Genomic DNA, 14,867 nt, shown 5'->3' on the forward strand with positions numbered 1-14,867 from the left:
GGATTCGTAATCCCAGTAATGAGTGCCCAGCTCCCCAAATCAGGAGTTTCCCTGGATCCTTATTGCACCCCAATCTAGAGACCATTAAGCACCTAGAGTCCCACTCTGCACATCTCTCACCCCCTCCTCTTGAGCCCCACTACTGGCCTCTTTGCTCAAATTAATTTCTCAAATGGTCTCTCTCCTCCAGCTCCACTCCTGTCTCCAGGCTGTGTTTCACAGGCCTTTCCAAAACCTGCCACAGGCTTCCTGCAGCCTTCAGAATCAGGCCCAACCTCCATCAAGCTTGCCTCAATTTGGCCCTTATTCCTTAGCCCGTGCTTCACACTTCAGCCAGGCCAAACCACACTGTGCTCCCTCACGTACTGGCCATGCCACGCCTGCACGCCGTGCTTGAGAGCCTCCTTCTGCTTGGGTGCCCTTTGCAGCACCACTGCCTCAATCCAAAAGACTATCCAGGCCCTGGCCCTCCAAACCGGCCAGCCAAGCCCGCCAGGAGAGTCTGGAGAATGCTGGCTGAGGCCAGGCACTCCAGCACTCTCCAAGGAAACAGGAGGTTATGTAGTCTGGGAACAATCTGATATGGAAACTAAGTAGGGTGCGCTTCACGCCAAGCCTGCGTCCCCTGACTGGACTCTGTTCAGACTCCCAGGCTCAGCTTCCCTGAGACCTCGAGGACAGTTACCCATTGCATCTGCCTCCTGCCCCAGACTGCCTCTTGGAGGGAGAGATACTGTCACCTTCCTCTGTGTGTCCCAACATCCAGCTGGATCAGGCCTTCGGTATGGTTTATGGGGTGAAAACCCAGGAGGTACCTTCTTGTGTTCTGTCTAGGTCCATGTAGTCCTGGGCCCCCCTCTCCCAAGAAAAGCCAGAGCAATTTCTATGGTGTTTGTGTGCATAGGAATGGGGGAGGGCTGGGGTGTCAATGCCCCTATAGGATCTGATTCTTGCCCTAATTTCAGAAACATTGCCTTTGCATACAGCTAAGTGTCTAGAGGCCTCGCTAGTACATGAAGGGGCAGAAGGAGAGGGCTGTCACTTGGTGAGGCCTCACGGGTCCAACCTCATGGGCTGGGGCCACCATGGGGGTCACAACAGAGGTCTGACAGGTGGCCTGAGCTCACTCAACAGTGAGCGAGGAGTGTGGACAGGTCCAGACCTGCTTTCAGGATCACAGATCTCCACAGAACAATCAGTATGGCCGAGGTCTGTAGGAGACAGGTCCCAATACTGACCCTGTGGCTGCTACCCTAGGGAAATGGTCACTGCACACCCTTAGCAGTAAAAGTCTTCGATCCTCTCATCCCCAATATACATAAATCTATTTACAAAGCCTTACAGTCAATCCATATATTAAATATTAGTGCCTGTTACGGGCTGAACTGTGTCTCCCAAAATCCATATGTTGAAGTTCTAATCCCTAGTACCTTAGACAGCAGTTCTCAACCTGTGGGTCGCGACCCCTTTGGGGGTCGAAAGACCCTTTCACAGGGGTCGCCTAAGACCATCGGAAAACAAAAAGATACTTACATTATGATTCATAACAGTAGCAAAATTACAGCTATAGAGTAGCAATGAAAATAATTTTATGGTTGGGGGTCACCACAACATGAGGAACTGTATTACGGGGTCGCGGCATTAGGAAGGTTTAGAACCGCTGCTTAGAATGTGATGTATTTGGGAATAAGGTTTATAAAAGACTCTAAAGAGGTGCTTAAATTAAAATGAGGCCGTTAGGGTGGGCCCTAATCTAATCTGACTGGTGACTTTATAAGAAGAGGAAGTTTGGACACAGATATCTACAAAGACCAAATGAAGGCATGTAGGGAAAGATGGCCATCTATGAGCCAGAAGAGAGGCCACAAAAGAAACCAACCTTCTCAACACCTTAATCTTGATACATTTCTGTTGTTTAAGTCACTCAGTCTGTGGTCCTTTATGGCAACCATAACAAACGAATACAGTAAGGCTTAATCTCTCTTTTTTTAAAACATAAAATTGATATAAATAAGCCTTTCTAATATTTTCTTCTCACCCCACTTCGGATGCTACTGTTATGGGCAGGTGTGAGGAACCTATGCCTGGCTGGATCTTAGAGGACAAGTATCAAGCCAGAGGAAATGAGGTGTCTGGTGGCCACTGGACATCTCCCCTTGTGGGCCTGAGGATATCTGGAGAAATTAAAGAAGCCTGGAGCCCCAGAACCCAGAGAGGTAGGTTTGCCACAGACCAAGCCTTGGACTAAAAGCCCCTCTTACCAGCGTTTCCCCACCTCCCATGAGCACAAGATTCCCCAGGGTACCTCAGTCCCACTTGGGAGTCGTGAGGTGGGCCCAGAACTTGTTTTTGTTAAGCGGGCCTGGTGATTCTCAGCACCAGCAGCGTTTGAGAAATCATTGTCCAGACCATTCCACACCAGGAGATAGGTTTGTAGCTGTAGGGTGACCGTGAGTGTGAGTGTGTGTGTGTATTTGGACCCGTCTGAGCATCCCTACCGGACAGAGGGAAGGAGAGACGCCGGTGACCCAGAGCTGCCGCCTCTTCCCTGCCCCTCTCAGCCCCATCCCGGCACTCGCATCTCCAGCCCTGCCCCCTCCCTCTGTCCCGACCTCTGCTGAAGGCAACTACAGTACGTAGTCTGCAGTTTCTGCCATCGTATTTGCCGATCAGTGTTGCGCCCAATGTTCTTTGAATCAGCAGGGAAGAAATGCCCTCCGCTTCCCTCCCGAGTAATTTTGCTGAGTCCTAGACGCCCTTGTTTTTCTCCTGGGTGTGGCGCGCCTGTGACTTTTCTGCCAGGCTCTGGGCCCTTAAATGAAACCCAGGTTCCCTCTCCCAGCGCGAGCGGATAAAACTGACCGGCGGCGAGGGGCACAGCCTCCGTCCCCAGGGGCTGTGCGCCGGTTGCGGTCGGGGACCCGGCGTGCGGGTCGCTGGACGCCCGCCGTCCCTCGGGTCTACGCGTCCCAGCTCCCCGGCGGATCGCAGGTTCCTCCCGCACCTCCAAGGGTATCCGCCCCCCCCCCCTCTGACCCCTGCCAGGCTCGTCTCGGCTCACCCAGGCCGGCAGGTGCTGGCCCAGCAGCTCGCGACTGATGAACTGGCGCTCGTTGTCTAGGAATTCGAAGGCGGCCGCCAGGCGCCCAAGCTTCCCACGACGGTTCCTGCGCCACCACATCCACAGCAAGGCGCCGAGCAGCAGCCAGGTTATGCTGAGCCCCAGGTAGCCGGCTAGGTAGACGGGCGCCAGGTAGAACAGCACGCGCGCTACGAAGGTGTAGAGCTCGGGCAGCAGCTGGCTAGACTGGCGCGGGTCGGCGCCCGGCGCACGCTGCTCTCTTTGGGCGCCGGTGGTACCAGGTGCGCCGGCGCCGGAAGCGCAGGGCTCCTGAGCTTGCATGTCGTCGCCGCCGTCTTGCCCTTTCCCAAAGCTTCACTTGGTCTCAAGTCCACGCGCCCAGACGCCCGGGCACATCTGTCCTCCAAGCTCGAGGACCTGACCGCCGCGCCGCACCTGCCCCACGGGACTCGCGGGCGCCGTCTGGGCACTCCAAGTTCGGGGTTCCCTGCAGCGCACTCGAGCGCCAGGGCTGGAAATGCACAGCCGGCTGCGCTTCTCTGGCTCCCAGCCGACGGCTCCAGTTGTCTCCGCCCTCGGGGGCCAGCCCAGGCAGAAGGGGGCGGGGTCAGGCCACCCGGCGGGCGCTTGCCGGGGTTTAAAATGCAACGAGTTGGCGAGGGAGCCCTCGGACCTCAACGTCCCGCGCAGGCGTCAACGACTGGTGCAGTTGCAACACTGGGGTAGAACCCAGGGTGGACCAGGTGCTGCCCCAGGCGGTTTATGATTCACCGAGGCATGTGAACAAATGACTTGTGGTGGATAAACATCACCTAAAACCTGTTTCCGACACCCAGTCCACAATATTCAGTCTCGTGTAGACTCTAGCTGGGTGGGCATTAGAGGGCTTTGGGACTTTCTCGGGACCAGGCCAGTCCTGCTCATCTCTGGGGCGAGGAGCACAGCAAGTGATGGATGAATTACAACAGAAATGATAAGCAAGCCCTGGGGAGCTTAGAGGGGTCAGTTGTGAACCCCAGGGTTTCTAATCTAACCATTTCTGAATGATCAGAGCAGGTGGAGGTCTGAATCTCCAAGTTCAGACAGTAAATCTCCAGGAGAGCAAAGAATAAATTTCTGTTGTTTTTAAGCCACCCAGTTTGTGGGACTTTGTTTTGGCAGCCCTCAGAAACTAACACAGCCACCCACTAAGTACCAGGCACTGTTGTAGGCACAGGAAATTCAGGGTGAACAGAGTAGACAGGATCTTTGCTCTCACAGAGCTGACATTCTACTGGGGGAAGACAAACAATCTAAGAAAAAGAAAATAGCAGGTAAGGAAAAGTGACATAAGAACAATATAGTAAGTGGTGGGAGAAAGTGATTGGTGTGGGGGTGGAAGGCTGTACTAGCTAGGGTGATTTGCAAAGGGCCCTCTGAGGTCACATTTCAGCTGCGACCTAAGTAAAAAAGAAGACTAAAAACGTATGTACAATTTCACTTAAAAAAAATTAGTTTCAGGTTTCAATTTCATCTTTTATAAAGCTTAATATCTCATAAAAGCATCGCTCCTTTGACACAGAAAGATAACCTCTGCAAGGTAGATGTCATTAGTTTTACTTTTGCAGTTCCACATGGGGCTCGAGTAATTTTCTTTGCATCTGTCGTCTCTGTCCGAAGTACTGGGAATTCCTCAAGGGCAGTAGCTCTATCTGATACATCTTATGTCTTCAGTGCCCAGCACCGAGTTGGACATACGGGAAGAGCTGAGAGCACTGAGTAAGAGCAGGGTCTCTGTAATTCATTAGCCTGAGTTTAAATCTAGACCAAAGCACTTGCTGGCTCCAGGAAAGGTCCTCACCTTCTCTACAGTTCAGGTTCCTCATTTATAAAATGGAGATCATAGTAATACTTAAATCATAGGGTGATTATAAGGATTAAGTAAGACACAGCGTGTACTCATATAAAGCTGTATAGCCAGATGGGGAAAGAGTCAAGAAGGACTTAATTTTGTCTGTATTGTTTGACTTTTTAGAGCAAGAATGTATTTGTGGATTATCTGTATAATTAAAAAAATTATTGTGATAAAATACACATAATTTACTATCTTAGCCATTTTAAGTGCAGAGTTCAGTGGCATTAAGTACATTCATATTTTTGTGCAAGCATCACACCATCCATCTCCACAACTCTTTTCATCTTGCAAAACTGAAACTCTGTGCCCATTAAACAATAATTCCCCATCCTCCTCCCCACTGCCCCTGCCCACCACCAGTCTACTGTCTGTCTCTATGAGTTTGACTATACTAGGAACCTCATATAATTAGAACCATACAATACTTGCTTTTTGTGAGTGGTTTATTTCACTTAGCATAATGTCCTCAAGGTTTATCCTCATTGTATCATGTGTCAGGATTCCCTTCTTTTTTTTAAAGCTGAGTAATATCCCATTTTATGTATGTACCACTTTTTGCTTATCCATTAATCTGTCGATAGACACGGGTTGTTTCTACCTTTTGGCTGTTGTGAATAATGATGTTATGAACATTGGTGTACAAATATCTTTTTGAGACTCTGCTTTTAATTTGGGGGGTTATATACCCAGAAGTGGAATTTCTGGATCATATGGTAATCCTGTTTAATTTTTTGAGGAACCTCCATACTGTTTTCCACAACAGAGGTTCCATTTTACATTCCCACCAATAGTGTACAAAGATTCCAATTTCTCTACCAATACTTGTCATTTTATATATATATATATATATATTAACCATCCTAATGGTGTGAGGTGGTATCTTATTGTGGTTTTGACTTGCATTTCTCTGATGATTAGTAATGTTGAGCAGCTTCTCATATGCTTGTTGGCCATTTGTATATCATCATTTAAAAAACACAAAAAATATTTCTGGGGATGTAATGTGCAACATGGTGACCATAGTTAAAAAAATACTGTATTGTATATTGAAATCTGCTAAGAGAGTAGATCTTAAAAGTTCTCACTACACACACATAAAATTGTAACTATGTGAGGTGATGGGATGCGATAATTAACCTTATTTTGGTAGTCATTTCACAATATATGCATATATCAATCGTTACATTGCATTCCTTAAGCTTATGTGATGTTACATGTCAATTATACCTCAATAAAGCCAGAAAAAATTTAAAAACACAAAAACACTGCTTGCTGTATGACCTTGTGCAAATCCCATTTCCACTCCGGACTTTAGCAACCCCTTGGGGCAAATGAAGGGTTTAAACAGAGTATCCGTGAGGCCTTGTCCTGCTAAGGGGCTGCAATTCTCTCGATGTGTCTTGGTAATTTACTGGGTTATCAAGCTTAGTCCTAGCATTAGAGGCTTAATGTGTGTGAAGGAACACACACATAAATGAATGCATGAATGTGTTTGAGCCAAGAAGAGATGGTCCTTAATCATATCATCTGATAAAAAGCTACAGAGGGAGATGCAAACTCATAGGCTGCTTAGCCTATAATCTCTTCCGGCCAGGCCTGAAACCTATACAACTGTCAATGAAATGGGACATTTATAGAGCATTATTTGGATTCCTGAGTGTGGAGACTGCACCTAAGAAGCCACTTATTTTACACTCTTGTTGCCTTACAGTCAATCCCACGACCACCCCCTCTGCATTAGCCTCATACCCTGTAGTCGAGAGAGTGTCTCGGAAAACTGAGGGCGGATGGAATGATATCTGTAAAGCTCTCTCGGGGGGCGTCTCGGAAAACTGAGACCTGATGGAATGATATCGGTTGTCTCCCCTGGGAGGACATGTAACAGAATGTCCTGGGACTGTGCAGTGATGTACGAAGGCATAGCATTTGTTGGAGTACAAAGGGGTCCGGTAATGGGAACAAGCCTAAGGCACCCACGTATACACGGTTAATGATTCACCGTTCTGCAGTTTGCTTCTTTGATGATTCTCAATAAAAGCCAAGCATTGACCTGATTCAGGGCTCAGTCTTTCTTAGGCTGAGTCCCTTGGTCTTGCTCTCAAATCTGACTTCTGTCTCTTGATCTTATTCAATCTGCGTCGCTCCTCTCGTGTCCCATTTGCCCTTGCCACGCAGGACGTGACACACTCTTATTAAAAAATGTGGTAGAGGTGTATGTGTGATACTGGTGAGGAGCAGCAGGAAGGTTTCAGGGGTGGGAGGGCAGGGCATGCCCCTATAATGTTCTTCATGATTTCACCCCTGCCTGCTACTCCAAGGTCACTTCCTGATGGAGCCAGCCTGTGCCTGTGCTGCCAATGCCAAGACACATCCCACACACTCTCATGACCTAAGCGAGAAGAAGGTGACCCTGTGGGTCTTGGCTGTTCTGGGTCAAAGTAGAGTTCCTTGGGCACACCTATCTGGGCACAGAAGTGTGGCTGTTGCTGCCATCTCAGAGGGTCAGGCTCTAACTGCTTCTCTCCTTCTCCAACCTGTGTAAGGGAGGAGGCCAAGGGGATGACCACCTTCATAAGGCCTCGGCAGGGCCTCCCTCAGAGGCCCACCGCAGGCAGGGTCTGTGATCTCAGATCCCTCCACCTGCCCACAGGTGTGGTTCCAGAACTCCACAGATAGGGCACGAGGGCCAAGGTGCGGGGACTCCGGCCTTACCCCCTGCTTCAGTACTCTTCCTGCCCTGACCCCTCTTCTCCATCTCATTGCTCCAACTTCCACTCCTGTAATTCTTGACACCCACAAACTACTTTATTTACCCAACGTAAATGAGGCCAAAGGTGTCTTTTTTTATTGAATAAAAATATCCTAACAAAAAAATTTCCCTTTTAAACGTTTTTAAGGTCCACTTTCCGTTGCCATTAGGACATTCCACGTGTTGTGCAACCCTTCACCTCCCCCCTCCCCAGGAACTTTTCCTTACCCCAAAATTCAACCTCTTTGCCCTGAAACACCAAATCCCCATTCTTCCCAAGCCCCGCCCCTAGCCAACGGCCTTTTATTTTTTGTTCTTGCATTTGGCCTCCTCAAGGTCTTTTTTATAAATGGAATATTTGTTCATTTGTGTGTGGTCTATTTCACTTAATACACTATCTTTAATGTTCATCCATGTTGTAGCATGTGCCAGAATTTCCTTTCTTTTTAAGGCCGAATAATATTCCATTATCTGTATTTACCACATTTGTTTATCCATTCATCCATTGAGGACTCTTGGGTTGTTTCCACCTTTTAGTTATCAAGAATAATGCTGCTGCTATGAACACAGGTGTACAAATATCTGTTTAAGTCCCTGTTTTCAATTCTTTGGGGTATATACCCAGAAGTGGAATTGCTGAATCATATAAGTAATGCTATGTTCAATTTTCTGAGAAAACACCATTATGTTTCTCACTTGTTTGCTGAAGTTATTTTATTTGAGTTCATGAAATTATAGAAGTAATTCATGTTTGCTTTAACAAATAATACAAAGGTAAGTGAAGAGGTTTAAAATCAGGTACCCCATGTGTGATCAATGTCATCCATTGGTTTCTATCCCTTTTCATCTCTCTCTGTTCACACCAAGACATGCAAGCAGAGCTAGTTTGGGTTGGGGTCCTCTGTTTCTTTCCTTTTTTTTTACTAAACATGGGATAAAAGAAAACCAAAAGCTCTCCAATATCACTTTGACAAAATCCCTGTGATTTAATTATTATTAAGTCATATTGTGTGTATTCATTGCTAAAATTATTTTATAGTTGGCTATTAAAACAGAGAGATCAAAATAACATTCACGTTCTCATTAAAAGTGGTAGAAGTAGGGCCAGCCAAGTGGCTCAGTTGGTTAAGGGCTCGCTCAAGAGTTTGAGCTCTGAGCAACAGCGGTTCGAGTCCAGCCCGAGCTGAGCAGCCGCTGAGCTGCCAACAGGTAGCAGGATGGCTCAGCTAAAAAACAAACAGGGCTGGCCGAGTGGTGTGATGGTTAAGAACTCGCTTGGGATGCCAGAGGGCCCCGGTTCAGATCCCACATTTGAGGGCCAGTGACACTGCCCTCTACAGCTAAGATGCTGAACAACAGCTCAACCTGGAGCTGGGCTGCCCTGAGTCGCTGGCGATGACGTAGGCTGCAGCCCCTGTGGCAGTGGGTTGCCATGGGCTACCATGTGTAGCCAGCAGCCAGCGTGAGCGGCCAGCAGCCGCAGTGAGCGGCCGTCCAGAAGCCGGCGACTGATCTGCCTCGCCAGAGAAGAGCGCAATGATGGTGCCAACTTGGGCCATGAAGCAAAGTCCTCCACAACTAGACTGAAGAACAAAAGGACAGCAACTTATCTGTTCCCCTTGCCTGCCCCAGCACTGTTCCCATTCCACCAATTCCCCAATAAAAATCTTTAAAAAAAAAAAAACAAAAAACAAACAAACAAAAAAACAACAAAACAAAAAGTGGTAGAAGTATGTGGGAGAAGAAACAGCCACTAGAATGGTTGGAAACAGACAGGAAAAGAAAGTCAGAAAAATAAAAAGATCAGAATCCAAAATAGTGTTCCAGATAGCTCATCACTCATAGTATGTTTACAGATGCTAAAGGAATTTTAAACAAGACCAGGAGAGAACAAACATTTAAGGTTTATTTTCTGTAAAGGTAGAGGCGAGATCTCTCATTCAAATTATGAAGTGAAATCTCACGCAATATGTAGTCCAGAAAAATGGCAGGAAAAGTAAAAATAGGTCTCACTTTTAGCAAGAGAAGGATGGCACAGAGACCACTGCTGTGAGATTTTCTTGATTTCTTCTTTGCATTGACCAGCATCCAGCTTGTTGTGTGGATGGCCTCTCCCCAGCTCTGGGAAGAGCGTCTCTGAGGCTCCCAGCCCCTTATTCCATTCACACTTGTCTCCCACGTCTAGTCTACCGTCTACCGCCCAGTAAACCACACCTGGCTGAAACAAATCCCTGATGAATGTCATCACTTGTTGAATATGTAAATTTCTTTGATTATAAGAAATGTTTGTTTTGTCTTTCCGAAGGTGTATGTAGCTATGTACAAATTCAGGCCTCTCCTAAGACAATTCTCATCAATAATCTGCTTCCAGACAAGGGCCGCTCCAGCCACAGCCTCTGACCTTGAGTCTTTATTTGTTCCGATGTCCCTCAGTTTTCAGGAGCCCCTCTTTTAACTTGAGGTAGGCCAGGTGTTTGGGGCGGGGGGGGGCAGGGGGATTGTATGCTCATTGACAACACTTTCCAAATACCTCCTCACTCCTACTTCTCACCCTGTCAAAGAAACCTCATGGTCTGGAGAGTTCTAATAGGCTGAGACAGGTCAGCTGTCTCCCTCAAGAAAGGGAGGTGTTTGACCACTGCACTCTTGCTTTTGGTCTGTGGGGCTTCTACCCAAACTCAGATATCAGGAATTGCTGCTTTTAATATCTCTTACACCGGAATAATCCTCCTGTTCATGGCATAGTATTTTTTCTATACATCGCCAGGTTTATTAGTATGTGTTTAATACTTGTATCTATTTTCATATATGAAAATTCTCATTTACTTCTTATACTTGCTTTATTAGACTTCGATACTATGGTATTTCTAGCTTTAGGAAATGACTTAGGGCTTTTCTCTATGGTTTTGTATAGTTGGAATAACAAGGGAATTGTTTATTTTGGGAAGTTAAGTAAAATTTAGCTATAAACAATCTTGGCATGATGCTTTATTAAAATGATACATCTTTAACAATATTTCTAAGTTTTTCTATTATTATAGAACTGTTCAAGTTTTCTACCTCTTTCTGGGTCATATTTGGGAATATAAACTTGGTCAGAAAATTATCCATTTTTCCATTTTCTTTTGGCTTTTCTCATTGCCATAAAGTGGCACATAATGTTCTTGCTTAGTTTCCTAGGGCTGCTGTAACAAATTACCACAGATTGGGTGACTTAAAACAGCAGAAATTTATTCTCTCACAATTCTGAAGGCCAGAGGTCCAAAATCAAGGTGTTGACAGGACTCGCTCCTTCTGAAGTTTCTAAAGGAGAGTCCATTCCATGCTTCTCTCGTATTTTCTGGAGGTTAGGACTTGGGCATATCTTTTTTTGGGCAACTATTCAACCCACTACACTTCTATTCATAGAATCATAAGAATTGGGTTAAGCGTTTCTGAGAAGCATACAAGTGTATTTGTAATTAGAAAAAAAACTTTATTTCCCGGCAGCCTCTAGTATCATTAAGAGAACCTTGTTTACATGATGGTACCAGCTCCATTTTCTTTATTATTATTAGTTTCAGGTGTCCAAAACAACATAGTAATTAGACATTTACACCCCTCACAAAGTGATAACCCCAACAAGTCTACTACTCATCTGACACCATGTATAGCTATTATAATACCGTTGACTATATTCCCTATGCTGTCCTTTACATCCCGGGACTATATATTTTTAAATTATAGTTGACATTCAATGTTATTTTATATTAGTTTCAGGTGCCAGCTTCTCTTTCACAGGAAATAAGTCTATCTTTCCTCTCTCTCACCACATGTGTGGGGGTGATTTGGATGGCAAGGCTGAGTTCTATGAAATTCCTGTCTTGGAGGTAATGGGGAGGGAAAGGAATGAACTGTTCACATTTTCTGCCAAAAGTTTGCAGTCTATTTGAGATTGTGAGCTTCCAAAATAATGGGTCTGTACCCCTCACTCCTCCAGGAACCATGCTACTCCCATTCTAGGCTTGGTCCTTCCCAGGGCAGGGGCTCTCAGCATTATGGGGTGGGGGCAGGTCAGAGCATGGGCCTGTCTCTCTCCCTCCCTTTCACACTATACCAGGGCCACCTCAATGTCTCAGTGCAACCTGCCTTCGCCTCAGAGGAGAAAAATAGTATAGCCGTTAAAAACAGGATAGATCATGAAATCTGATCATCTGTAAAGTTGGCTGTCACAAGTCAGGGTTCTATTTGCTAAGCAACTATAATGAAAACATTACACATTTTCATCAAGATAAAAACTGAAACCACAATAGCTTTGAGCACCATTGTATGGGAAAATACCTATCACAGCCATGTCGGGTGGCATACCACAAAACCCACCAGCCACACCGCTGACAAAACACTTCAGCCGCTTGGAAATGATGAATCAAACCCACCGGACCACTGCAGAGAGATCTGGCGATGTCTGCGGAGAGGGGTCCCGGAGCCACAGAAGTGGGGAAAGTGCAGGCTTCCCAGACTTCCCAGTGCTGCAGAATCACCTAGAATGCTTGTTAACCACAGATTGCTGGACCCCACTCCAGAGTTTCTGATTCAGCTAGCCTGGTGTGGGGAGGATTTGCTTTTTTTTCAAGCTCTGAAGCGATGTGAAGCAGTTGCACTAGGACTACACCTTGAGCACCACTGGCCCAACGCTGGGCTTTGGCACCTGCCCTGTTAAAGGCTCCGTGGGTGACTGAGGCAGGCGTTCCTCACAATATTTTGTGAAATGCTGGTTGCAGAGTGAACAGGCCAGAGGCCAGGGGTCAGGGACTGGGGTCTCCCCAGGTGGTGGCAGGGGTGGGACTGTGAATGTGTGGAGCCCTGTAAGAATGCAGCCAAAAAGGGCCTGTCTGAAACTCCTTCTTGGGGGGGCCCACAATTCCTGGAATCTACCTGAGAAGCTTAAAGCAGGTGGAGCAAGCCATCCCCAGAAAGCACGTGAAGTCAGCCATGAGGTGCTGGGGTTCGGCTTTCAGCATGAAGTGTCCAGAAGAAGCCAGCCTGGCCCCGGGGCGAGAAGTTTAGACCCTGAGGGGTTCATCAGACAGTTCCTGAGAAGGTTCTCCAGCCTGGCCCTGTGTGAAAATTTGCCAAACATGTGCAGTGAACTTGCTATGCTCCAGACCCTGAGTCTCCAGGGTGCGCATTTCTGTGAGTAAAAGCAGCCCTAGGGGGCAGGAAGTCCCAGGGGGCAGGGGTGAGAGCAGGGGCCTGCGGGTAGAGGGGTCTAACCTTTGATATCCCTGGGCCTCTGTGGAAACAGGAGGGGTTCCCCACAAACAGGCTCAGAGGAGGCTGGAAACGGACCCATTCGCTCTACGATGGTGCCACCTGGTGGACAAGGACAACACTAGTCCAGTTTCTCAGGCGTTCTTAGAGCTGGCTGCGGGGAACCTCAAATGGGGGTAATAATACCAACTACTTCTACTTCAAGAACAATGCTGGTAATGATAAAAATAGCAACTCTGGGGTATTGAGAACTTTCCATGTGTATGACAGACAGTATTCTGAATTCTTTGAATGCATCACAATAAATTTAATCCTCATGGTAAACATAGAGATAAGTACTCATACGAGCCCTGTTTTTCACATGAGGGAGCCTGGGCCCATGGAGTGGGAATAACTTGCCAAGGTCACATAGTTAGTGAGGCAGTGTCCTCTGATCCCAGTTTGGGGCTGGCATGGAGGGCACATTTACAGTCCTGGCTTTGCCACTCAGGCCTGTGAGACATTGGGAGAGCTCAGAGTAGCCCTGGGACCCAGGGGAGGAGAGGGCAACAGGCAGAGTGAGTGGAGTGTGGAGGCTGCCTTTCAGGTGAAGAGCACTGGGGCCTGGGGTGAGGCAGGCAGGGTAGAGGCAGGAGGACAGGAGCTGTGCCAGAGGATGCGAGTACAGGGCAGAGCCTTCCTTCCAAGCTGGCAATCTAAGGGACAGTGGGGATGGGGTGACACTGAGCTGACTAGCTGATGCCCAGCCCAGGACCTGCCCCACAAGGGAGGCCGAGGGGGTCCTGCAGGACAGGTTGGCCTGGACTGGGATCCTGGCACCCCACTTATGTGGGGGTGACAGCTTGGGCAAGCCACCCAACTCCTTCAAGCCTTAAATGAAGTGACCCAGGCAAAGCACAATGACTGGTACTTGCTAAGTGTTCAATAAGTGGGGACTGTAGTTACTAGCAGGCACTCCAAAAAGCATTTACTAGTTTGATTCTGGGTTCTTGGCTAACATATAGAGATTCTATGTGTCATCCATTCTTCTGAAAGTATATATCTAATTCAAACCTAACATTGCCCAAGAGCCCTAAAAATACAATTATTATTATCAGCCCAGTTTGACAAATGAGGAAACCAAGGCATAGAAAGGTCAAGCAGCTTGCCTGAGGTCATCGGCCAGCAGCGTAGCTGGGATAGACCTGGGCACCGGTGCTCTCACCACTGCCCCACACAACCTCTGTGCCCCCAAAACACCAGAATCTCAGTCACAAAAACGAAACAAGAAGTTTGGACTTATTTTTATTGTTTTTTTTTTTGGAGGGCGGGGGAGGGAAATGTTATATTAACAAAGACCAGTTGTAGTACCCTGCATTGAGCAAGGGCTCCTCCAGGCTGCCTTACAAGGGAGTAGGGCCAAGGTGGGGGTCTCTGAGTGTGGGGTGCTCCCCTAGGCAGGAGGCCAAAGGCTCCCAGATTGCACATGAGGCCTCTGGGTTCTCACCTGTTCTGCTAACTGCTGGGCTGGCCTGGCCTTGCTCAGAAACAGGCTGGAAGAAAGCAGCAGGAAGAACAGACTGGAGGCTGTGCCCCTGGGAGACCCCGTGCAGAAGCTCCAGAAAATGACAGTGAGCTAGGTTCAAAATGCTGCTGTGAGTCACCAGGGGAAGTTGATCTGCATTTAGCTCACTGGAAGGAGGCGAAAGGAGGAGGGGATGTGGGAGATGCTTTGAGAGATTTTCCTCCAAGTTAAAATGAGAAAGGGTGGGGTAGCTAACTGGGATGAGCTAATGCTCAGTGTGGGGTGGAGGTGGTAAACGGAGCACAGCGATAGAACTGGGTGCAAGTTCAGCCTCAGTCACTCCCAGCCGTCTCTGGATCTTGTTTTCCTTTCTATAAAACAATCACCG

General features: G+C 47.5%; 1 protein-coding gene across 1 annotated transcript in view; it reads right to left on the minus strand.

Annotated features, from left to right (window-relative positions):
• The window catches only part of ESYT3 (extended synaptotagmin 3), a 58,500-nt gene extending 55,097 nt beyond the window's left edge, over nt 1-3,403 (minus strand). The window contains exon 1 of the mRNA XM_019663911.1: nt 2,863-3,403. Within this exon, the coding sequence (XP_019519456.1) occupies nt 2,863-3,403 (541 nt within the window). The remainder of the gene's footprint in view (nt 1-2,862) is intronic.
• Between the last annotated feature and the right edge of the window lie 11,464 nt (nt 3,404-14,867).

The sequence above is a fragment of the Hipposideros armiger genome, unplaced genomic scaffold (genome assembly GCF_001890085.2).
Source record: "Hipposideros armiger isolate ML-2016 unplaced genomic scaffold, ASM189008v1 scaffold_410, whole genome shotgun sequence".
Taxonomy (NCBI): Eukaryota; Metazoa; Chordata; class Mammalia; order Chiroptera; family Hipposideridae; genus Hipposideros; species Hipposideros armiger.